General features: G+C 36.2%; 1 protein-coding gene across 2 annotated transcripts in view; it reads left to right on the forward strand.

Moving 5' to 3' along the window:
• The window catches only part of edil3a (EGF-like repeats and discoidin I-like domains 3a), a 181204-nt gene that overhangs the window by 147924 nt on the left and 8064 nt on the right, over nt 1-25216 (forward strand). For both annotated transcript variants that reach the window (XM_026931547.3, XM_026931546.3), the window contains exon 9: nt 14564-14719. In XM_026931547.3, coding sequence (XP_026787348.2) covers nt 14564-14719 — 156 coding nt within the window. The remainder of the gene's footprint in view (nt 1-14563; nt 14720-25216) is intronic.

Below are 25216 nucleotides of genomic sequence, written 5' to 3' on the forward strand. Positions count from 1 at the left end.
CTGTATATAAAATGTCTCATAAATCACAAATAGAGCAGTAGTTACGGGACGTATTGTAGCCCAAAAGTGCTGTGTTTGCACTAATTATAGTGCTTTGTGGTTTTCTAAACCTCATTTAAATGCAAAAAAACCCTTTTGATTAGTTTGATGTTTGCCCTGTTTAATTACTACTGTAGGTGATGACGTGTAATAGATGAGCCTTACTATACAGCACCAGTATGTGTTTCTGTGTTACATAAGGAATAAAACACAATAGGTTGTGCTGTTATAGGAAAATAATCAATGACGGTGTGGTGTGATGTGGCCCACTGCAAAACAGAGGACCATTATGACCCTGAAGGTGATTATTTTCCAACAACAGCATGTCTAAGTGTTTCATTGCCCTTATACCACAGTAATTTTTAAAGATTTTTATTTATTAATAAGTGACACATTATACTTTTTAACCATTTATAGTTACACTTAATGTTGCAGAACATCTACAAGACAGGTTAATAAGATGTAATAACATGTAATAAGATTCCTGTTATCATTTGCATTATAAAAGATCTAAACAGTCATTCCATCAGCCTCTCTTTTCTCTCTTTTAAAGTTAGAATAAGACGGAAAAAAAAACACAGCGTGTTGTCATGTGACTGAGAGACCAGGAAGTCCTCTGCCCTGAAGACCTAACTGTGGTGGAAAACTTACAAAGGGCTGACACCTGAGACTCCTTTCCTAAATGTTAAATAAACATCTCCTTGCAGAAAACCTGAGCATATTAACAATTATAGTTTTTTTTCTTTGTTAAATAACAACACATTTTTAAATCTGTTTATTATTGTTCATAGAGGATGTATCCACCATGCAAGTCCCTGTGAATGAGCTGTTACTATAGAAATGGTACTATATTACAATGAACACATTAATATAATTATTGTCTTAGTGTATAAACACACACACGCACACAGCATGCCCAAAAGTTAGTGGACAACTGACCATCACACTGATGTGCTCTATGTGGTTCTTCCCCAAACTGTTGCCGGAAAGTTGGAAGCACACAATTGTAAAGGATGTCTTTGTATGCTGTTACATTACAATTTCGCTTCACTGGAACTGAGGCCCAAACCTGTTCCAGCACGACAATAGTCATGTTCACAAACAGAGCTCCATAAAGACATAGTTTGCCAAGACTGGTGTAGAGGAACTCAAGTGGCCTGCACAGAGCCCTGACCTCAACCCCACTGAACACCTTTGGATGAATAGGAACACTGACTGCACCCCAGGCCTCCTCAAACACCATCAGTGCCCAAACCTCACTAATGCTCTTGTGGCTGAATGGGCTAAAGGGGGACAAAACCTGGAATGGGATGTTCGATAAGCACATTTAAATTACAGTCCGGTGTCCACAAACCTTTGGCCATATTGTATGTGTGTGTGTGTGTGTGTATGTGTGTGTGTGAGTGTGTTTGCCAGTTCCCATACACTATCTAGTTCTTCTCTATCATACAAAAGATATCAACCGGGAGTGTGAGAGCTAACACATGCTTCTGCTGAGACATCTTTTGCTTTTTTTTATACTGGGTTTGCCTGTTAAAGCCTTTTTTAGTATTCATTACTGGAATGGATATTAAACACTTATCATCTGAAGGTAATGAAAGTGAAGGACATTTTTCTTTTCTTTTCTTTTCTTTTCTTTTCTTTTTACACAGCTGTTCAAAATATGGACATGCCTGTTCCATTCTTTAAGGCTCTAAGTGGTATACTCTGTTTCCTTTTTATGTTAGACTGTAAAGATTTTTCACAGCTAACTTTATTGACTCTACTCCTTGAGCCATGAATATTGAAACGTTACTTCGGCCCAGTTCTCTGATGTTTAACTTCTGTGTTCTCGCCTTTATGTGACAAAGAGGCTTGTTTTTTTGTGGCATAAAAGCTAATCCATCAAGGCATATTTATCTTGTTTAGAGCAGCATTTCTATTACTAACCCCGTTACTATGATCTTCTGAGCAAGACAGAGACAGAAATTGCTTTTATTTCTTTCTAAAGCCTTTTTGCAACTAGCCAAAAAGAGAACAAGATCAAAGGTGACACCTCCTCTGCTAGATACTTCTAGATATGATGGGGTATTTCTCAGAAGCCTAATCTGAGTGATCTGCACTTCCAGATGGTGAGAGCTGATTAGTCAAATATGCGCATTAACACTTAACCACATAATGAAGATGCTGCCAGACAGTGCAGAATCACCAGGCTAATCTTGCCTAAGCACTGCTAGCAAGTCTAAATTCTGCGCTCTTGCTTTGTGGGTTTGATTCTGTTAAATTGGAAATGTAATTTTTTTTTTTTTTTACTTTTTTTTTAATGTACACACGCTGTGCAACTTCGCAATTGGTTCAGCACTGATTCAGCTCATATTACTCACTAACATCTTGAGCAGAAGGCTTTTTTATGCCTCATTTCTTGAGTAATGTAAATAAACATGATATTTATTTTTCCAACTTTAAAAGGGAGCTAAAGAGCATCTATTTTAATTACATATTGCATATTAAAGTTCCAAGTAAAGAACTAATTAAGATCTTAAATAGATTAATGGTTCTGTGGGGTCAGTGAAGCATCGTCAGGGCCTTCATCCTTTTTTTTTTTTTTTTTTTTGTTACAGTGGTGGAAATCACAACTCACCATTGTCAAAGTAATTATATTTATTATTGAATATTTTACAGCTATTAGCCTGTTTGAATTGAATGGGTTTAATCCAAATATCAATAACTTAACAAGTAGGCCTATAAAAAAATGTAGACTTAATGCGTTCTGTCAGTAGAAAGTCCAGGAATAAAGTGCTCTATAGCCAAATTATTATTGTAAGTTATCATTTAAATAATGAACTTAATATTTTTAGAGTTGGATTATGTTCTTCAAAGTGTATTGAGGGAGTCTGTGGGATTTATTTTAAAGTTAAAGCAGTCCTTACCAAAAAAAAAGTTTGAGTACCCCTGCTGTAAGTGACTGTATGGTGATGATCTTTAGTAACAGATGAGCCTTACTCTGTGTTTCTGTGCTATTTTGCAATCTTATCATTTTTATGGGCCTTTATCTTCTGGCTGTGAAAGACGAGCAACTTTTTCATTCTGCATTACGATATTTTTATTTTAAGTGGGTGATCATGGCTATCAAGTTCTTCTCTATTGCACGACAGCTACCAACTGGTGAGGGCTAACACATGCTTCTTCTGAGTCATATGCAGCTCTGCCATTGCGTCTTTTTGACCAGCTGTATTAGAATTAGAGGCAGAATTCCTCAATGCTGTTATCTTAACATGCTCAGGAAGGAAAAGCCGGCCTGACTTCAGTTGAGAATGCTATTGTCCTTCTTGGTCTTGACTTTAAAAATCTCCTGTAGACGTGGCTTTGGATATATATTGGATATATCCTTTGGTGTAACTTTAATGCTGCTTGACGCATCCTCCGCATCTTCCCCCCATGACCCCATGATTATTTGCAATCAGCACCACTTAAGGTTTCGAGAGAATACTCAAGGTAGAAAATAAATGCACAGCCATTGAAAACTACTTAATATAGTACAATTCCTGAAGAAAAACTATTCCAATTACAGTAACAAGAGTATTTTAATTCATTACTTTTCATTACCCCACTCCATATCAGTGACAGTGCATGACAGTACATGATAGAACTATCACCCTTAATGATAGAACTAAGCATCTTATTTTCTAACTAGCTTCATGCTTACCTGTTAATAAGCAGGGGATAAGGAGGTGTACTCAAGCCTTATGCTCCATAATGTTTCCATGGCTGCATGAAATAATATGATGATATGAATACTAATTGGTCCTCAGTGTTGCCAGTTGCAGTAGACCAGCATTTGGAGGGTATACAGTATATTACTAAAAAGGAATAGAAGAAAATTGGATGAGGTAGAGGGAGGGAAATGGGCTCATGTATCATAAGTCCAGATATGAATAAAGTATGAGAATATATTTAAGAAGAAACAAGATGTTAGACCAGTTTTAGCATCTCTCCACCAGCTGCTTGTTTCCTTTAAAATTAAATATGACATTTATTAAAAAATCTCTTTATGATACAGCACTTTCATAATCTCTAAATGGCCGATAAACTATGTTCCAAATCATGTCTTAAGATCTTCTGTAGTGCTAGCTTTCTCATATTCCACATATGACTTAAAAAGAATAGTGGAACAGCTCCCAAGATCTGGAACACATTACTCATACACATTCATCAGGCTACATCTATCACTGATAAATAAATAAATAAATAAATAAATAACTTTAGCATATAAGTAACTTTTAGTATTTGCCTTACTTTTACTGGCACATTTCTTTTTCATTACTTTTATATTAATGTCATTGTTGTACTTTTATATTTGCTTTTATATTGTCATTTTGTCTTTTTTTTTCTGGCACTGCCAATATTTTTTGCATTGTCTTTTGCCTATTTACTATTTTATTTTTGAATACCTTTTCTTTGTTTGTTTCTTTCTTTCTTTTTAACTTTACAGCTGCATTTTCTCATGAGATGGAGACAGAGACAGATGCAAATGCAGGTTGAACATTTTAATGAAAAACAGGCAAACAATCCAAAAACATAGTCAAAAACAGGCCAGGCGATCGGCAAACAGGACAAACTAGGTCAGGCAAAAAACACAGGAAACAGGGACAGAAATAGGATCGAACTAGGAATAACAAACACAGTGATATGCAAGGCTTTAACATCAGAACACAAAGTATGCTGAGAATATACTTCACAAAGAGCAAATGAGTGAGTGTCTCTATATATAGTGTGGCTGTGATTGTGTGTGAATTGGGAACAGGTGTGTGAGGTGTTAGAAGTCTGGTGACCATGAACGAGGAAGTGTGTGTGTGTATGTGTATGTATGTATGTATGTATGTATGTGTGTGTGTATGTGTATATGTGTATATTCTGGGAAGTGGAGTCCAGTGCGGCCATGTTTGTAGGCCGCGGTGACTGTTGGAAGTTGGACTTCGTGACCTGGGTTGACCTGAAAGATTTTAAATAAATGAACTTTCTTTCTTTCTTTCTTTCTTTCTTTCTTTCTTTCTTTATTTATTTATTTATTTATGTTTGTTTGTTTATTTAATCTTTCCTATACTTTCCTATACTTATAAAAATGTGAAATGTGACAAATCATAGTTCTTTTATATATTACAGTAGGCATAAACATATATTGCTTGATTTAATGTTTAAGATTAAGATGTTTAATCTGTTGTGAGATTTCCTTGTCTATCATGGATGAGTCACAGGCAGCTGAACAAATGTGCCACTCATACAGTTGTCACAGTATCACACATTCACATCATAAACAAGATATTTCTATCTTTCCACTTTCATTGCTCATTTGTCATCTGACTGCTCTAGTTTTTTTTTTTTTACTTTTCAGATAATTATCTCCTTAGCATGAATATGTGTGCTTGTCTGTAGTTGCACATACAGTATAATTATGTCCACCACTAGCACCACTGTGAAGCCAGCCTCACATATTACAACCTTCAGAAGATGCTGCTTTTCATAATTGGCCAGCGGTAATGTTGATCACAAGGCAAAGTCGTGGGCACAAATCACTGCACTGCTCATTGAACTGATGTATCACAGCCATTGCTGTAAATTATATGACTGTCATTAGTGTATCACAACATTGCTTGTTGGTTGATCTCAAACTACACCTCTGGCAATTGGGGCCTCTATCTGTCTTGAAAGACAAACTGAAAAACTTTTTGTAGATTTAATCTTACAGTGCTTTTCATTGTAATTAATTGTATTAATTGTATTCAGATTGGAACATGCAGTTTGGGCAACACTGTAGCAAAATGGGCTTTTATTTAGGTAAAGTCAAAGGAAAACTCCACCATGAAACACATAAAATATGTTTATATTGAAATATTTGTGATGTGTATGGTGATTCTGGTGCTAATTTGTTGGTTGGCGTTGTATTTTCATCATTCCAGTGAGTTAGCGGTCATCTGCCACTCTGACATCAACAGGGACTTGGCACAACTACCTAGCAATCTACAGTGCTGACAGGGGTATTAGCATGAAAGTTAGAGCTTTGGAAGCTGATCTGTTTGAGCTGAGTGTACAGATGAGGAGGTGAGAGTGCTGGCCAGATTAAAAGACTAAAGCTCTGCTGCACTGCTGTCTTTACGTAGAGATGCAGTGAGAGATAAATCCTACTGGTGCCAGTGGGTAATCAGTGGGTAATCGAATGCCATTGTTGGTAAGAAACCATTAACCAAAGTAAAAACAGACTAACATATCGATGAAAGAAACTGAAAATTAAAAAAAAAAATTCAACTCAGAATTTCATTACAAAATCAAAGTCAAGTCATATGCATATAATTTAATAACATAATTTGGCAAAAAAAAAAAAAAGAAAGAAAAGTCTCAAGTGTCCAGTGTGTTATGAATATCACTTTTTGCATTTTTGCTAATATGGTAATCACTTGAGCCTCTTTTATTTATTAATTTACAAGGAACATATAAATGATTTGCTGAAACAACTCATAGTAGGGTGGATACAACAATAACAAAGTGACCATGAAAAAAATATTGCTAATGTTGTTAAATCCAATTACTCCAATTATTTACATTTACATTATACACAAAAGGCACCACACTGGAGAATAACTCATATTTAGCATTAATTTATTAACAATTTATTTAGCATTATTTATTAACAAAATTTGACTTTATTTCTTTAAACTGCACATAATTTAAATTAAAAAATAGCAGTTCCTATAATACTGATATTTATAAGCTCACTTATTTTCAGTTCAGTTTGATAACTTATATTACACAACACCAGGATTTGTTTGTAGTTTTACTGCAGACATGAAAGACAGGAAGATCTGCATGGCTCAGTATTGAACGTCACCTGCAGTGATCCCTGAGATTCCAGCACTATTGCAAATTACTCGCTGTCTTTAGACAAGTGCAGAAGTGCAAAGCTGTGACATTAATTAGATCCCTGCAAGATTGATTTCTACTCTATAGCATGGCCCTGATTAACACCAGCAACACAGCTAAGAGAAACATGTGTTTGTGTTAATCAGGGAGCCTTTCTTAATTTCTTCAGGTTTAGGAAACAAGGCGGCAGTATATGTAAGGGAACACCTGAGCAGAGAAAACAGAATTTACATAACAGGGTGTGAGAGGAATTGTTAAATGTCTGAAACTAGAGACTGAATGAAGGTAGGAGATACTTCTGATTAAATGTCAGACATAATAAATGAAACACAACACATCATCCTCACTCAGAATGTTCATCACTGCTGATCAGGATTTACAATGCCTGTGATCAGAAGAATCTGTTAATATTTGCAGTGTCATTTTTCCAATTAGGTTCTTACAGTCTGTGTGTCAAATTTTTCACTGAGGCTATTAAAAGACTTTCACATAAAATTTTTTTTAAAAAATCAGGAAATAATCGAAAAGTTCCTTTGTGGTAAACATAGATATTAGAGAATAATGAAAAACAGAAGCCTTGATTTATTAAGATCCCAAATTTGTGTGTCAATTCCAAAATGATGTGTGATTACATGTGTTGATGTTGTTAACATTGATTAATAATGCTAATAACATCAACACATGTAATCGCACATCATAAAACAGAGTAAAGGTGATGAGACGTTGGAAAACTGTTGAAAATAAGCAGATGTAATATGTAATATGTACCTATGTACACATAAAAACACAAGAGAGCCTTTGTAACTCACAAGATTCTTCAAATGCTGTTATTACTGGTGCTTCAAATGTGCCGCAAATCTTGAATATAAAAACAGTGTTACTGTGGTAATAAGTCATTTTGAGAAATCTGATTATTTTAGATAATAAGGCTTGCTTTTTTTTTAACTTTCTCACTGGTCAGACTTAGCAAATGGTATTAATTTTTGACTTCAACTGGCAGAAATGGGCTTCTTCAAAATTTATTACCTGCCCGTCACTGTTTATTTGCACGCACAATTGTCACGCCTGAAGTGACTGTCAGGTTTAATAAGTCATATTATACAGTATGTTGTATATTAACGCACTGGCATACACGGCATCCTGTATTTTGCACTTTTAGGAAATGGACATAATTATCCTTTTAATACACACAATGTTTTCTGTAAATTCTGTGCACAAATTCGGTTGCTTGTTTTTGTCCCAGGTGATATAAATCAGCACATTTTACACACACACACACACACACACACACACACACACACACCCTTAGCAACCAGTTATAGCTGTAGGTGAAACCAGATCATATTGACTTTTCTATGGTATCATTCACTCCAACAGTTTCCAAGAGTAGTTTGCTGTTATTTGTTAATATTAAAAAATATCATTAATGCCCATTGGTGTCTCTCCCCTGGGAGAGTTCTTAATAAAACAACCCTCCAGTCTTGTCTTGCTTGTCTTGTGTTGGAGATAATAACAAATCCTTTGCTGAGTCATATACAGACTGATAATTAGTTGTCTGGCTCCCACCATATTAGTGGTTGTGTTAATAAATTAGCATGTACCACATTTTGATCATTTGCACACAACCATTCTGTAATTAGTCTTGGCCAGGACATGTATTTCTTTATAATGGTTGTTAGATGCATTCCTCACTACCAGGTGCAACCATTTTTATCAATATTTGTCCTGCTGTGCAGAAGAATCAATAGGAACACCACCTGCAGCCATGTTGTTTTGGTAAACTAACAGAAAGCTGGTGTGTGATGCTGTCTCCAGTGGATCAAATACAATGACAAATAGCGAATGCAGTTATTAAACAGACTCTACTGTCTGCAATTTTCATTATGTTATGCGGAGCACCAGTTTTCAGCTTTTTTAATTTTCATAACAAACACTCAAACAATTTAACAAAGCTTTTGGTAAATGTCCTTTAAACGTATTTATTCATTTGGTGTGTGTGTGAAGGATCTGTGAGTGAATACTTTTAGACAAGCCTCTTATCTACACATTAGTGTCCTGAAATTATTTACACAGCCATTAGAAGTACATTAATAGTGCGTTTTACTTAGTATCGCATTTTAAATGTAATTTTAATGGTTTGACCAATTATTCCTCCACTTTACTAAGTTTAATAAGTTTACTTCAGCTAGACCGCTCATTTCATTAGCCGCTAAATTAACTTTAGAGTTTGTGGAGAGGCGTCCGACTCTTTGCAATTTACTTGCAAACTTGCTTCCATCCTTATTACGTCGTTCCACTGACCTTCAGGTCCTTCCATTATGGTGAGTAAAGTCGTATTGCTGTGCTAGCGTTTCCATCTGCTTAGTCATCATCACAACTTGTTTGCTGAGGAAATCTGAAGCAGAGGTAATGGAGTAAATATAAATAGACAAATAAATCAAACACAAAAAATAAAGGTACTAAGCAACACTTACCATCATTTCAGAGTAAATTTTGAATATATATATATATATATATATATATATATAAAATTTTTATCAAGTGCAGGCTTTAGCTAGTTTCTCTTGTATATCTTGTTTATTGTGTAGCTCATTCCTTAGTAGAAAGCAATAAAATGATAAAGAATTTTATTTATTGAATTTATTGCACTTATTGAACTTATTGAATTTATTGAACTTTTCTGTGATTTTAGGAGTACCTTTTCAGCATCTCTGCCAAACGCTGTATAAAGAGTGTGAGTCTGTGTGTTCACTGACATTCAGTAACTGTCAAGCCCTAAATGAATATGAATATTATTAATATGAATATGAATATTATTTTTGATTGCAATTGACCAATAGACAAATGTTCCTTCTTCCTTCTACCCATACATGTGACAAATAGTAGAAGGGTTTGATTTATCTTGGGTTCATCACAAACACCTGACATTTTAACAGGTGTGTGTAGATTTTTCATATCCACTGTCCAATACACTGTATTTGCTTAGATCTTCTACACCTGTATGTTAAGATGTTTGCAGTAAGCTAAACATGAGCACATTAGACATATCCAGTGTGTGAAGTAAGTCTGGACCCAAAATGCCTGGCTCAAAAGTTTACAGGAACCATATGTTATTCTCAGAGAGCAAATTACTTTTGTTTTAGTGCCACGTGATGGACCTAACAGGCATTAAATTTAGTTTACTGAAGTTGAATCTCTTTCTATACTAAATACATGACAAAATACAGTATGGCTCGTTCATAGTGTTATCTACCCTGAATGTCCGAAAACAGCTTGGCTTCTTTATAAAGTGCGCATATCATTGACTCTGTATGAACCTTGGCCCCATGTTCAACTGGAGGCAAGAAATTGGGTCAGAAAATGCAAATGATTGCAAATGAGCCTTCCATGTGGACAATTAAATTATGCAAGCTTCAGGGAAGCAAGCGTAGTAGCAGTGTGGAGTTCTTTCAAACCAGCGTGCTAGATGCTTCTTTTATTCCCTTTCTATATTCAACTTTAAACTCTCATGGGGAAGATGACTTTAATCTCTTTAAAGAAATGTATCTTTATTTTTTCATTTTTTTATTTTTCATTTAATTATTCCTAATACATTTTCAAGTGACAGTAGATATATTTGCTGTCAGGAAACCCAGGGACAGACGTACAAAGAGCAGTGCAAGGAAGCAGAGAGAAGGCTGAGCAGCGTGGGTGGTGTAGTCTGTCACAGCTGGCTGGGCCCTGAGGAGGTTTTTTTTCCACTCATTTATTTATTTATTTATTTATTGCGTCTCAATTGATTTTTTTATGAGGCAGCCACAAGCAAACCAAGCCTGGCTTCACAGACTTCAAAGCATGCTCGTGCAGGGAGATTAGACCCTCAGGAGGGAGGTTACAGCACTGAGGGCAAATCTCAAGCTCATTTTCACCCTAAATCAGTTGCACTCATCAAAGCAAGAGTTACAGGACAGAATTAAGAATAGGGTTTAGGTTTTTTTTTTTTTTTTTTTTGACAGCAACCATTTATGACTCGTGCTTTAAGGCCTGCTGTTGTTTTGGTGACTAGCATGAATCATTGGTCAGGACAAGATTAGCTTTGTGTGCAACCTTCTGTGTGTAATCAAGCACTCACACACTGGCCTGACATTCCCATTCACTCGCGACCCTCTTTGTTTACCGCCGCAGCTGGTGCAATTAGTTTAGAAGTGTCTCACAAACACACACACACACACACACACACACACACACATAGGCAGACCCAGTGTGCAGAGTAGCGGCAAAAGTCCAGAGGCTTATGTTGTAATACATAACCCTTATTGACATATTATTTCAGGGGGGTTGCAGAATTTGAGGTGCTTTGTTAAGTTTTAGTAAGTGCATTGATTAAAATACAGTTTCTCTACTGCAGCTGTGGCATTTTTCACATCATCTCGTGTGAGCTGAGTTTTTGAGATTTTGCTGTTTTGCTGAAGATTTAACAGAGTAGAAATAAAGCAGGATCAGTGTTTAGAGTGTATATATGAACATATACTTAATAACAAATAACAAATAACCAGTGGTGGCTCATTTATAGCAGCAGGTGGGGCTTCATACACCATATGGCCAAAAATACGTGAACGCCTTACCATTACACCCATATGTGGTTCTTCTCCAAACTGTTGCCACAAGGATGCAAGCACAAAATTGTCTGGAATATCTTTGTAGGCTGTTGTATTAAGATTTCCCTTCACTGGAACTAAAGGGCCTAAACCTGTTTCACCATGACAATGTCTCTGTGCACAAAGTGAGGTCTATAAAGACATGGTTTGACAAGGCTGATGAGGAAAAACTCGAATAGCCTGCACAGAGCCCTGACCTCAACCCCACTGAACACCTTTGGAATAAATTGGAACACCATCAGTGCCTGACCTCACTAATGATCACGTGGCTGAATGGACACAAATCCCCACAACCTCATTCCAAAATCTAGTGGAAAGGGGGAACTAACTCTATATTAATCCTCATGGTTTCAGAATGGGCACATATAGGTGTGATGATCAGGTGTTTACATACTTTTGGCCATATATATGTATCAGCAGTTCAAATATTTTAATCTCCATAAAGCCTTAATTTAGTATTGAACTTCCTCTTTAGCTTGACCAATGATTTAAAAAAATATTGCAAGTGGACAGATATAAGCCAATGTCCTATTGATTTGCTGGCCTTTCTAGATGTTTTATAAACATGAGGAAGCATACTCACTGCCTCATTTAGTTTCCATAGAGTTATTGTTGCACCTGGTGGTCAAAATTGGGAACTGCAACAAGTGCTAATAGAGGCTCAAATTGGGCAGGAATCGCTCTGCCCCATGGTCGATCTGCGAATATTTTCATTCAGGTGGTGTATAAGTCGGTTCTGCTTGCCACTGCATCTTTTTTTAATGTTGTGCAACACTTTATTAGAGCTGATGAGTGACCGATCTGGTATGTCTCAAGCTGCAATGTGTGGTATACTCCCTAGTGTGCTGTGGACCATTTGCTTCCAGCGGACACATACCCTTATGCTTTTCTAACATGGCATAGGGGAGAGCACAATGGCTGTCTGGCTCAGAGTCACTGAGACACTTTGGTTTGAAAAAAATAAAAAATAAACATAGCAGGTTCCCTGTGTGATGTCCTTGGTGTTCATAATCACCTGGGTACAGGAGATGTATATTTTCATGTCAGACCATTTTCTTTTCACCTCACTTAATTCACATCTAATTCACCTTTTCTGTAATTCAGGTTAAGGTACTCTTATGCTGTGAAATAATATATATTTTATTGGCGTAGGCATGAGTCAAAATAACTTTGACTTCTACCACTGAAAAAGTCTGTTTTTGCCTTTCACTAATCATTTCATCTGAGAACTTTCCTTTTATGGAGTTTTGTTGGTGTCACTACGGGTGATTGCCATTCATCAACACACACACACAAGTACAAAGACAATCAGAAGAAGAAAATTCTGGGGACATTTTTAGTTTGGTTTGGCTTACACGAACATTTACTAAAAGAAGAGACAAATGAGGCCAAAATTTATGGATGACACAGGCAGCTTAAATGGTAGCATGCCTGGTAGCATTACCTGCTGGTTTGGGAACTGCACTGCTCTCAACCATAAAAACCATGCAGTGTGTAGTATAATCTGCCCAGTGTAACACTGGAGGTGATCTTCCCTCTGTCTCGGACATTCACACCAGACGGTGCCTGAGGAAGGCCTGAAGGATCGTAAAAGACGACAGCCACCTGACCCACAGCCTGCTTACGTGGCTCCCTCCTGGCAGACGCTACTGCAGTTTTATTAGGCTTAGAGACAGATTATTTTTTATTTTTTTTTTACCTACAGGCCGTGAGACTCTTGAACAACAGCACAGTGTCATAGCTGGACATTAAGGGCATCACACTTTAGCTCTTGGACTGTAATGTACAGACACTTTACTCAACACTGTATATAAGATTTAAAGTTTGCATTTGCTACTACGCATATATTTATTTTACTGTATATCTTCCATTGGACTACCTAGTGTAATATACACAGTGCAATATACTGTATACAGTATATTCTTTTTTCAGCTAGGCCTTATTTGACTGCTTTGTTGTTGGAGCTCTGTAACATAAGAATTTATAGACTTTAGCCTGTGTAAAACTGTAAATTGTGATGTGACAATAAAATCTAAATGTAGTTTGCTAGCTGAGCCGAGTCTCTGATGCACCTCAGAACAACTGTCTATAGCTGCATCACACTCTGAAACATTGCTTTCTGGATTTCTAATTATTATGACATTGAACATTGCTGGAAATTCTGAGTGAGAAATGAAGGTCTTGCGCTTTTGGTTTTAAACCTGTGAAATGTGATTGTTTTCCCTTATGTGTGAGATTTGTGTAATTTTTTCTGTTATTAAATGTAATAAAAGGAGATTTTGACTGGCATTACGAATTAGAAAAAGTTTCTCCCTAATGGGTCAAAGTCATTTATAAATGACATCAAGCCAAAATAAAGGTCAAAGTTCAGAAACTAAAATTGATTATTTCTTTTAGGTTCAAATACAATTAAAATAACTAGTTGTGGAATGTTTCAAACTGCTCTTTCATAATTACTCCCATAGAGGGTTAAACACCATTGTAACTGCGCTAGCGTTAGTCCTGCTGTGATATCATCAGAGGACACAACCTCTAACTTCTCATGGTATTAATGAAAATACAGCACCAAACAACCACGTGCACTAGAAATGCTACTGTAATAACATGACGAATATTTCAATATAATGATGTAATATGTTTCAGGGTGGACTTTTGCTTTAACTCAAATACTAGACATTTGGCTGAAAGGCTGCTGTGTGTCGCTCTTTCAGTTCTGAAGCCCAAGAAGTGCCTAAGCAATATTATTCATTATACCTCAAATAACCGAAGCAGTGTTTGCTGATTCCCTTCTGTAAATTAATTTCAAATAGTGTATTTCAAAACTCTGATGAACCTTTACAACTGAAAAAAAGCTCCCATCAGTCACACTTGTGAATGACAATGGATCATTGGGTCAAAGTCATTACATCCTTACATTTGGGATCCTTACATTTGTTCTCATTGCCTCTCTCTCTCTCCCTCTCTCCACCTCTTTCTGTTTCTCTTTCTCTCAGGTGGACATGCTTGTGCCGACCAAAATTACAGGTATCATTACCCAGGGGGCGAAAGATTTTGGCCACGTGCAGTTTGTGGGGTCATATAAGCTTGCTTTCAGCAATGATGGAGAAAGGTGGCACATATATCAGGATGAAAAACAGAAGAAAGATAAGGTAAGACTGTATCATGCATACAAGTGAAAAGTGAACTTTTACATAAAGGCTGAAAGATGCCTAAATGTGGGATCTCTGGTGAGGGATATGGCCCAAACTGACCATCTCTTGCCAAACACTATTTAGATAAAAGCCTGTAGCATTTCCAATCTCCTATAGCTGATCAGATCCATTCTAGGGTCAAATCTCAGAGCACATTTACAAACCAGCAGAGCTCTTCTTCCCTCTTGCTCCCCTTCTCTATCACTTGCATTCAGATATTGTTTACAACACCAATACTTTACAGACTTCTGTTGTTCACACTTTTCACTTATCTCAGTGCAGCGCCAATGCTGGGAGAATGACCACAGGAACAGCTTGCCTATAAATTATTTACTATAAATCTTACAATAAATAATACAGAAGTCTATCATTAGGATTTAATAATTTGAAAGAAAATGAGCTTGGATCACAATACCATGATACCGTGATGTCAAGCAAGTTCGTTGTGTGATTTTTTAAATTTATTTATTATTATTATTTTTTTTTTGATTGGAAGAGAGAAGGTATAAAAGGTTAAAATGTAATCAAATTAAACAGACCCACTATGACCATACTGCTGGGCTGGAGATGAGATCTGGAAGCTTGCATAATTAAATTGTCCACATGGAAAGCATTTATGAAGCACTTCTTCCAAGAAAGCTTACATCTTGTATAATATATACTGTAGCTCTCCTAGAGTTGGTGAACAATTACCAATATGGATTATATTCAGATAGACTGATACTCTTTAAGGCAAGCAGCCTTAGGATCTGCAGGAAAACCAAGCCCTGACAGCAAGAGTGATATACAGCTATTTATATAATCATAGCTCCTCGCACAGTATATTTGCCAACTTTACACATCCAATAAATGACATATTTCAAAGGCCATTTGTCAGACAAGAAGGCAAGAAGTTCATTTCTTTGGATTTGGGCCACTGTCTAGCATGAGGTCAGTGAATCTGCACTGTATAATAGGTTTGTGCCTTAGCCCCAAACAGTAGAACAGTGGAAATCTATTTAAACAAGGCGTAAAATATCAAAGAGAGCCCACTCAAACTGTGAGAAGATGATTGGCAATTTGGCAGGTTCCAGACTCGCACCCCAATGCTCCACACTTGCAACTTAAGCTCACGCAGAAATTTTAATTGTAGAAAAATCCTGCAGAGGTATAAAAATGATTTATTAAAAAACAGTGTGTGCTGCCTTTTAGATAAATTAGTATAGAAAAAGTTATCTTTTTCCTTACTTCAAAATGCAATGTTGGAAGTCTGAGTATAAATTGAAGCCTGAGGGTGCCAATAAGAAAAAGTGAAAAATAATATAATCTTATATAAAACTTAATATAATAGGTCATATTTAATTGTATATTTCAACATGTATTTCTGTCATTAATTCTTTATTGCACTGTTACTATTACTGTTCACTGTTTGTTTTGTGCTAAGGCCTTGGTGCATGTCATGAAATAATCTGTCAATTAAATCATCCATCAAAACCAGAGCTGAATCTGACACTGGATTGCATCAAGTAGACCGCACTGAAGACTAATCAATAGAAGGCTACTCAACATGGATTGGCATCAGTGATACTCACTCAAGCAGTTTGTAGCATTAAAGCCTGATTTAAGCTTGATTTATGCCTCCATCTAAACAGGATTCTGATGCATCTGGAAGGCAATTTAGATGGGCAAAACAGCAGCAAAAAAAACTTACCTCTCTAAAAATCTCCAAAACCAAAGCATCCACCCACGTCCTCCTCAGTGATTGGCCAGTAAAGATATGTGAATGAACATCAGGAGTCCAGAAAGAAGTCTGACTGTTTGACACCCAATTTCTTGCTGACATTTCATTTTCTTAATGTATTCCAATGGTTTTTGAACTGATGAATGTACATAGAAAATAAAACATGTTCTTGCTACAGTATGTCAGTAAAATAAGTTAAGAAGTTGATTGGCTGGAGACGCTTTTCTCTTTTAAGTCAGCGCAACAAAGCTGTTTCTTATGAAATTAGTGATTAAGGACTTAATATTAACTTGTTACTATATTCATCTATTCCAGACACTCCTCAGAACCAATAACAGTTGCATATTTGGAACAGTTATTTCTGATTTCAGAATTCCTCCAGGCAAAAGCAATCAATCTGAATTAAATTCAGTTGAAACAGGCTCTCCCATTAGCTTTGATGGATGATGTTGAAAAATGATTTCATGAAAAATTATTTCATGACAAGAACTGAATAGTGCAGTAAACAATTAAATACTGAAACAATCAAATAAATGTTGAAATAAATAATTACCTATATCCATATTTCATAAATATATTCATATCGTATTTAACATTTTAATTAATTATCTTTAATGTTTTAATTATTCAATTATTCATATAATTTATTTCATATTGTCAGTCTCAGCCATCCATTTAGTTCATGTCTAGATGTGTTTGTAGAAATTAAAATAAGAGAACTGTGAACTTTTTTGAAATGTTTAAGTAAAATAGTGTCCTTTTGGCAATTAATTTAATAAGGTTCTAAACAGAAATGTTGATGCTTTTTCAAAATTTTTAGGATTTCTTTGGCTAAAAAAGGGCTCTACTGATCTAGGTACTCAATCCCACTATGCTTGTTTAAAGCATTAATAGCAGTTGCCAATGGCCATCTGGCGCATATGGCTGTCCAGCCGGGTTCAGAGATGACTGTCTAGAGCTTTACTAAGGAAAGCAGTGTAAAGTGAAGAGTGTGTATGTTCATCAGTAGTCTTGGTAAATAACTGAAGTGATATAGAGTGCATTGAGAAAATTACTCAGACAGCATTTTGATATGCTACAGCCATTCTCAATTTTTAGTAAAATATATTACAAATTTTTAAAATATCACATTTACATAAGTATTCAGACTATTATCCTTAAATGGAAGGAATTTACTAACCACTATGACTCTCACTGAGTCAAACTAAGCAAATGGGAGTGAAGGGATATAGTGAGGGTGATTATCAAATTCCAGTAGTCTAGTAATGGAGATGGGAGAAGCTGCCATATGGGAACATCTGCAGCATTCCACCCAGGATTTTTGGGTAAAGTGTCAAGCCGGAAGCCATCCCTCAGTAAAAAGCACATGACTGCTGAGTTGGACGACTAGATTAGGTCATAAATATGAAATTAAGATTGACCTCTTTGCCCTGAGTGTTTTCCAGCAGCAGGGACTGGGGCTTTGTCAGAATTGAGGCATGATGAACAGATCAGAGAATGTACAGAGACATTCATAAGGGAAAACCTGCTCAAGAGCCTTCACTGCCTCAGATTGGGGCAAAGATTCACCTGAAACACACAGCCAGAACAAAACAGGAGTAACTTTGGGATTGTGAATGTTTTTGAGTGTCTTAACCAGAGCCTGAACATGAACCTGAATATCTCTGCAGTAACCTGAATCTGGTACCAGTACAGGGAAATTCCCCCTCATCCACGCCTCATCTACACTTCCCCAGAGACAATTTAAAGAAAATCGCAGCAGGTAGCATTGCCTCCTCACAGCTACATGTTCCCTAGTTCAATCCTCATCGATTCTGAATCCACCTTGACCCTGACCACAATTAAGTTGAATGAATGAATGAAAAATCCATGCATGCTAACATTGTAGCATCACATAAGAAGAACAAAGTACTGAATAAATGGTCTGGATACTTAACTAAATGTGATTTAGACTTGGACAGAATAAACAGAATCATTGATCTGTCTTTTTTAACATTTCTTCCTAGTGGAATAAATGATTAACTTCAAGGCTGACTGCAGGTTTTGAGAGCCAGCAGGGAGTTGAAAAGATCTTTTCCCTGGCCTTTGGCTCAGAGTCAACTCAACTGCTGTTTCCTTCTGTCAGAATCCTCCCAAGTGTTTCGCTAAACCCCAGGAGTTTTATCTGATATTGTACACAATAGCAGGTGCAGTCAAGCGCAGCAGTAAATGATTGGTGTTTAAAGCCTTATGAGGTCAGTGACATTGAGTTAATTAACCTCCGTAAAGATGTATTCCCTCTTGGTGAGAGGAAGATGTACATCAAATTAAGGTAAACAGGATCACATGCTGAGATTAGACACCGATCAATTAGCTCTCTCTCCCTATGCTCCTATCCCTTTTGGACCACTCTTTCGGACAAATTTAGCTGTTATTGGGTTGAACATCACTTCCCAATCATTGTTTGGCTTAGAAAGCTGAGTTTGATTAGCAATTTTTCAAATTCTCTAGTGTCTGATGAACATGTGAACAGACAGCCATGAGCAGCAATGTACAAGTCTTTCTCATCAGATACAATAAGTAAGTTTGAGTCATTTGATGGCTGCTTTGTGACTACTTTGATTAGACCATAATTTTCAGACAGTAGTTTCATTGTAGTTCGTAGTAATTGCTGAACAGTATCCTTAATGAATAACTGAATAATAATAAGGTGAGACTAAAGGTGAATTAACTGAATAAGATGTCAGAGAACTCTTCATATCATTTCCAACATTTACAAGTGTATCACTGTGGCCTTTTATTACCATCTAAATGAATGAATACATTTAGATGTAAAATACTAGTAATATTTTTCACCTGCAGGTAATGTTCTTTGGTGATACTGCTGTTGAAATGCTGTCATAAAATTACAGTGAACTCTAGTGACCCAACTTCATGTTACTGCCAGAGCATGCCATCTGAGAAACGTACATGGGTGTAGAGCAGTTCCTGTAACTCCAGCTATTATCTTTCTATAAATTTATACACAGCAAGAGAGATATATCAGTATTGGTTTTGGTAGCACTTTACATTAAGGTTCTCGTAAATAATATTAATTAATTATTTTAATTATTTAACATGAATAAACCTTTTACTTCAGTATTAATACACAAGTACAATAACACATTAACACAAGTAGCATTTTTAATAATAAACCAAATAAAGCAACTAATCAACACCTGCATTAAACAGTGTTTATACAATCAATGAGTAAGATTGTCCACAACAGCTGATACGAACAAACAACTAAATTAATATTTTTGCAAAATTCAGAACTGAGGCTGAAGCAAGTTCAAATATTTATACCTGGAGACCAAAGTTCAGTAAGTTGTCATCATATCAACTTATCAACTCGTTCCAACTTAATTTATGCTAATTTATGTGGACTTGATTACTGAATTCATGACTAAAAATAGTCAGTGCAGGAGTGTTTCATTAACATTTTAACAAATGTCAATTAATACACTTTGTTACTGTGTTAACAATACTTATGTTTTATTAAAGCCGAAGTGGTTTTTTAATATTAGATAATGAAGTAAATAAAGTTAGTAAAGAGAACCTGAATGTGAACTGTTACCACAATTTCTAATGATGCCACAGAAGATACTTTTGTCGGTTTTTGGTAAATTTTTCCAATGGTCCGTATTTCCTCATGATTTTTTTGTGCTCAAGAATGTAATTCAAGAGTTAACGCTGAAGCTGGACAAGACAAATAAATCTAAAATAACTTTCCATTAGAGCCACCTTCACTTTAGAAATTGTTTACCAGAATGGAATGTTTTATCATTTGTAAGCTCCTTTTTTTTTTTTTTTTTTTTTTTTTTTTTTTTTTTACTTATAGCTTTAGGGGTCATGGCCTAACACAGCCCAGCTAAAGTGAACTGCATTACATTCCAGCCTCATTACAGGTTTTTACTGACATTATCAAGGTTGGCCTGCTCTGGCCAGAAAAATAATAGCAGCTGACACTCCTGACATTCCCACTCTTGATTTAGCCACCACTGTATGTGAGAGTGTTTTAAACTTAATAGCCCAATGAAGGCAGTTGGATGCATCAATTTCCTTTACTTGTCTCTTTAGTTTTATAACTCATGACTGGTGTAAGTTAGATATAGACAGTGGAGTTCAAAAGACTGAGACCACACTGAAAATCTGGGTTTTTTCCCATTCAAAACAGGACCATTTTGGAAGATTTGGAAAAGTTTATAACAAGGAAAAAAATGTTCGATATTCACAATTCTGCACAATGTATGATTACTATTTAAATTTAAGTAAATTTGTGATATTGACTATTAACTGTTTTCCACAGAGATCAGATTTTCCTTGACTCTTATCCCTTCCATCAGATTTTACACAAACTTATGGACTCTGATGCCAGCTGTAGTGCATGCTGTAATTAAAGCAAAAGAGGGGTATGCCAAATACCATATACTAAGAAATTCAATAATTCAAGTAAAAGTTTCCAAGATTCTACTTTTTACTCATGTTGTTGCTGCTAATATAATTTGTAATGAAGAATGTTGTATTAAATTAGAAAAAAATGCTAAATAGAAGCATTTTCACTATTGGTCTCAGACTTTTATACCCTGCTTTATATATTACATGGAATCAAGAGAACTTACACTTTCAAGCATGCTGAAAAATGCTGAAAAAAAGCTCACTGAATTTGCTTAATTCAAATGTGTACATGCGAATTCAGCTACATTAACATTAATTTGTTTTCGTACATCCAACATGATTTGACAGCCTTTCTCAGTACAGCATATGGAACAGGCCAAGAGGGCGGCAAGAACCGCCCGAGCCAGCTGGCATGGAATAAAAATAAAGTCATGCTTCTATAAAGCATTATTTATGTCCTCAATAGACATTTTTTCTAATTAATGTGAATTCAAGCAATAATTATTATTCAATCACATATTAAACACCTGCTAGAAATTATTTACTTAGTGAGCTGGTTAACGGAAAACATTCACTAACCATTATGTTCTACAATCAATGCTGCATCTCTTGTAAGATTTATATTAAAATACCCAATATACTGCAGTGTTTTAAACACTTTTAACAATATTCATTAACACAGATGGCAAAAGCAACCTTCATATACTTGAGGTCACGTGTCTAGCACAAAAAGTGTGTGCACAGGTATAAATAAATATTGGTCATGTGATGGGCTCTAAAATCACCTTCTTGTTTCCTATTTACAATAAAACAGTAATTGAAGGAATTATAATAAAATATCTGTATTTTATTTCATCTCTCTCTCTCTCTGTATATATATATATATAAATATATATATATATATATATATATATATATATATATATATATATATATATATATAAATAAAACACTCACTGTCCACTTTATCAAGAACAGGTGTCCACCTGCACATTCATGCAGTTTTCCAACCGGCCAATCATGTGGCAGCAGCACAATGCATAAAATCAGGCAGATACAGGTCAAGAGCTTCAGTTAATGCTCACATCAAACATCAGAATAGGGAAAAAATTTGATCTCTGTGACTTTAACCATGGTATGTTTGTTGGTGCCGGCTGGGCTGGTTGAGTATTTCAGAAACTGCTGATCTCCAGGGAATTTCACACACAACAGTCTCTAGAGTTTACAAAGAATGGAGCAAAAAACAAAAAAAACATTGAGTGAGTGACAGTTCTGTGGATAGAAACACCGTGTTGATAAAAGAGGTCAGAGGAAAATGGCCAGATTGGTTCGAGCTGCCAGGAAGGTCGTATTGACTCATATGATTACTCTTTACAAGCATCTCAGCATGCACAAAACATTGAACCTTGAGGTGGATGAGCTCAAAAACAAGATTCTGAGGCTATCATGGGCACAGGCTTCAACTGTCCAGTTTCTGTGAATCTTACCTGACAATCTCACTCCACACCACCAGAGACTCCATCACTTGAGTACTTACCCACTTCCAGGTTACTGCACCTAATTCCCATCACTTCCTTATTCAGAGAGTAGTAGCCAATTATGCTTTGCAAAGTATTGCCATACTTACGTCTACAATTCTGAGCTGTTTTTTAATTTTTTTCTCCCTGTCGGACATTCTGCCATTCAATTTTAAATTGGTTTTGTTTTGTTTCATAATGCCAGTTCACATAATCATTTTGGATTAATATGACTGAAATATTTTGTTGGGTCTGCATCCAGGCCACAGTCCTCCGGTTGGTCCCTGCTATAGGAATTCTGAAGATACCAGTAGTTTGATGACAAATTGTGGCTTGATATTTAGCCCAATATATATGTAGTCAATGAACTGATCGATGAAACTGATCCTTTGTTACACAAAGCACCAAGAAGCAGTGGTGAGCTGCATGCCACATGAAAATTTTCTGCCATGGATGGCAGATCTCCTAGGGTTAAGCATTTTTACCTGCAAACTAGTCACAATCAACTTTGAAACACCACAGCTGCCAGAGCTGCCTCTGGGAATTGCCTGACCCTCCGAAGAAGGTCATGGGAATTTCCGCTTGTCAATCCCTGACATTAAATAAATACAAAACACAACGTGTGTGGCACAGTGCTCCCCTCCTTTCACCATCTGTGCTCCACTGTGCCACTCCCTCACACCCTCCTGCAGCTCTATGCCAGGCCTGCTGCTCCACCGGCCCTGTACCCAGCTGCTAGCTGTATGGAGATTACACCCCTCAGCCTTAGCTAAGCTTCACTTCTGAACTGCCACAAGCTGCTGAAGCTCATAACTGATGGGAAAGCACAAGCCCTGAGGGAGCCAATTGATGTGAGTGTGGTTGGCGGTGTGTGTGATTGTATGACAGTATGACAGACTCACCATGTTAAAGAGCATGTGCATATGTATGAGAAGCAGCGATGAGATGTAAAGAAAGACATAAAATGTGTGAATAGAATCAGTTGTGCAGGGTGAGGCATTAGTTAAACCTGGAAACAATTCAGATATTATTATTTAGCTTCTCTTTCAGTGTTGGAGACAGAATCAGAACCAGAATCTGTTTTATAGTATTTGCCAGGTATGTAACATAAAAATACACGAATATATGTAACATATTAACATGGAGACATCATTACTGTCTTAGAGTAGTAAAATGAATTTTAATTCATTCAGAATTGAGTTGAGTACACATTGTGAGGCGTTAATACCAAAACTGTGGACTTCAGTATTTTGACCTCCGATGTAATCAGAGATGTACTGTATGTGCTACCCGAGAGGTGGATGCAGGGCGGAGTGTGTCGAAGACAGAGATATCTTTCAGCTATGCTCAATTCTGACCTTGAACCTAAGTCTGTTTTTCTTGAAAAATACAGAGCAAGGAGCAGTATTACTGTACAGTAAGTGAAGTTCCACTGTCTGACAGTGTGTTGTAATCATATTTCACACTGAGACATGTTTTAGGCTGTATATACACTTTATGGAATGCCATTATTTTTATGACATTATGAATTAATTAATCATATGAATTGTCCCTGTATAGGCTACAGGTTCTCTTTATTTGATGTACACAGAAGAGCTCAGAGGAGATGCCATTTTAATCAGATACAATACTTATCTCAATGAGCAAATGTTATATATATTTTAATATTGATTCTTACAATAAAATTATGAACTCCATAGTGAACCGTAACCATAGTAGATGACTGCTTAGTTAGCCTATTCATTAAACCCTTGCGGAGTTTTCTTTAAAGAGTGCAGATTGAACAAAATTTGGGCAATTTATTATTTCTAAATCTCATAATATCAAAATGGAAGAAAACAAACATGCACATATTGCAATTCATGGCCTCCATCAATCTGCTTATCAATCCATATGTTCTATCACCCAATTCTTGTTTTCTGGCTTGAACCCAAGTAACTGATTGAAAAGAGTTGGTCTGGGCACAACAGAAAAATCTGGAAATATCTGGGAACTTTGGAGGTGTGAACTGCACATGGATAATTTTACTCTGAATAGGTGGCCAAGAAATCAAGTTAAGCTCCTGCATAGTGTGACTCTGAGGGCTGTATTCAGATTTGGCAACTTAAATTCAACTTAAGTACACCCTTGGGCAAATGCACTCCTGAGACGTCCTGCTTTCTTCCTTTTTGCTGCATTGAACTGTTTGGGGAAAAGCTAGAAACAGGGAAATTCACTTATATAGTCTTCTTGTACTCTAAGTTAAAATCATGATAATGATTAAAATGTTTGATGTAAAATTCAAACTAACACGTCTGAGTGAACAAAATTCTCCAAAATATCGTCTGGGATGTTTTTTTTCTTAAAAGTTTAGTCATTATTTGGTTATCTGCCACACCAGTTGCAGCCCATCAAGGGCCACAAGGCTTAAACATTTAAAGAAATCAAAGGGAAAAGCTTCCCATACTAAGATACTTTATCTATTTGTTTAATTCTTACTAATTTTCTGACCATTTTCTGACTTCTTGTTAATATTAAAAGCTTAATATTAAACCATTTTGAGCTTGGCCCATTGACCCAAAAAACACTAACGGGTGAAGTGAATAACATTGATTATCTCGTTACAATGGCACCTGTCAAGGGTTGGGATATGCATCAACTTTTTCACTTACATGGGGAAGAGATGGCACCAGGATGCACTATGTAAACAAGGCAAGCCAGTGGAGGTAGTGTGACACTACAGTATATATAAGTTATAGGCCAAACATTTAAAGGTATCATTGCAAATTTGTTTTAATTTAACAATATGGCTTCAACCCTCAT

The sequence above is a fragment of the Pangasianodon hypophthalmus genome, chromosome 24 (genome assembly GCF_027358585.1).
Source record: "Pangasianodon hypophthalmus isolate fPanHyp1 chromosome 24, fPanHyp1.pri, whole genome shotgun sequence".
NCBI lineage: Eukaryota > Metazoa > Chordata > Actinopteri > Siluriformes > Pangasiidae > Pangasianodon > Pangasianodon hypophthalmus.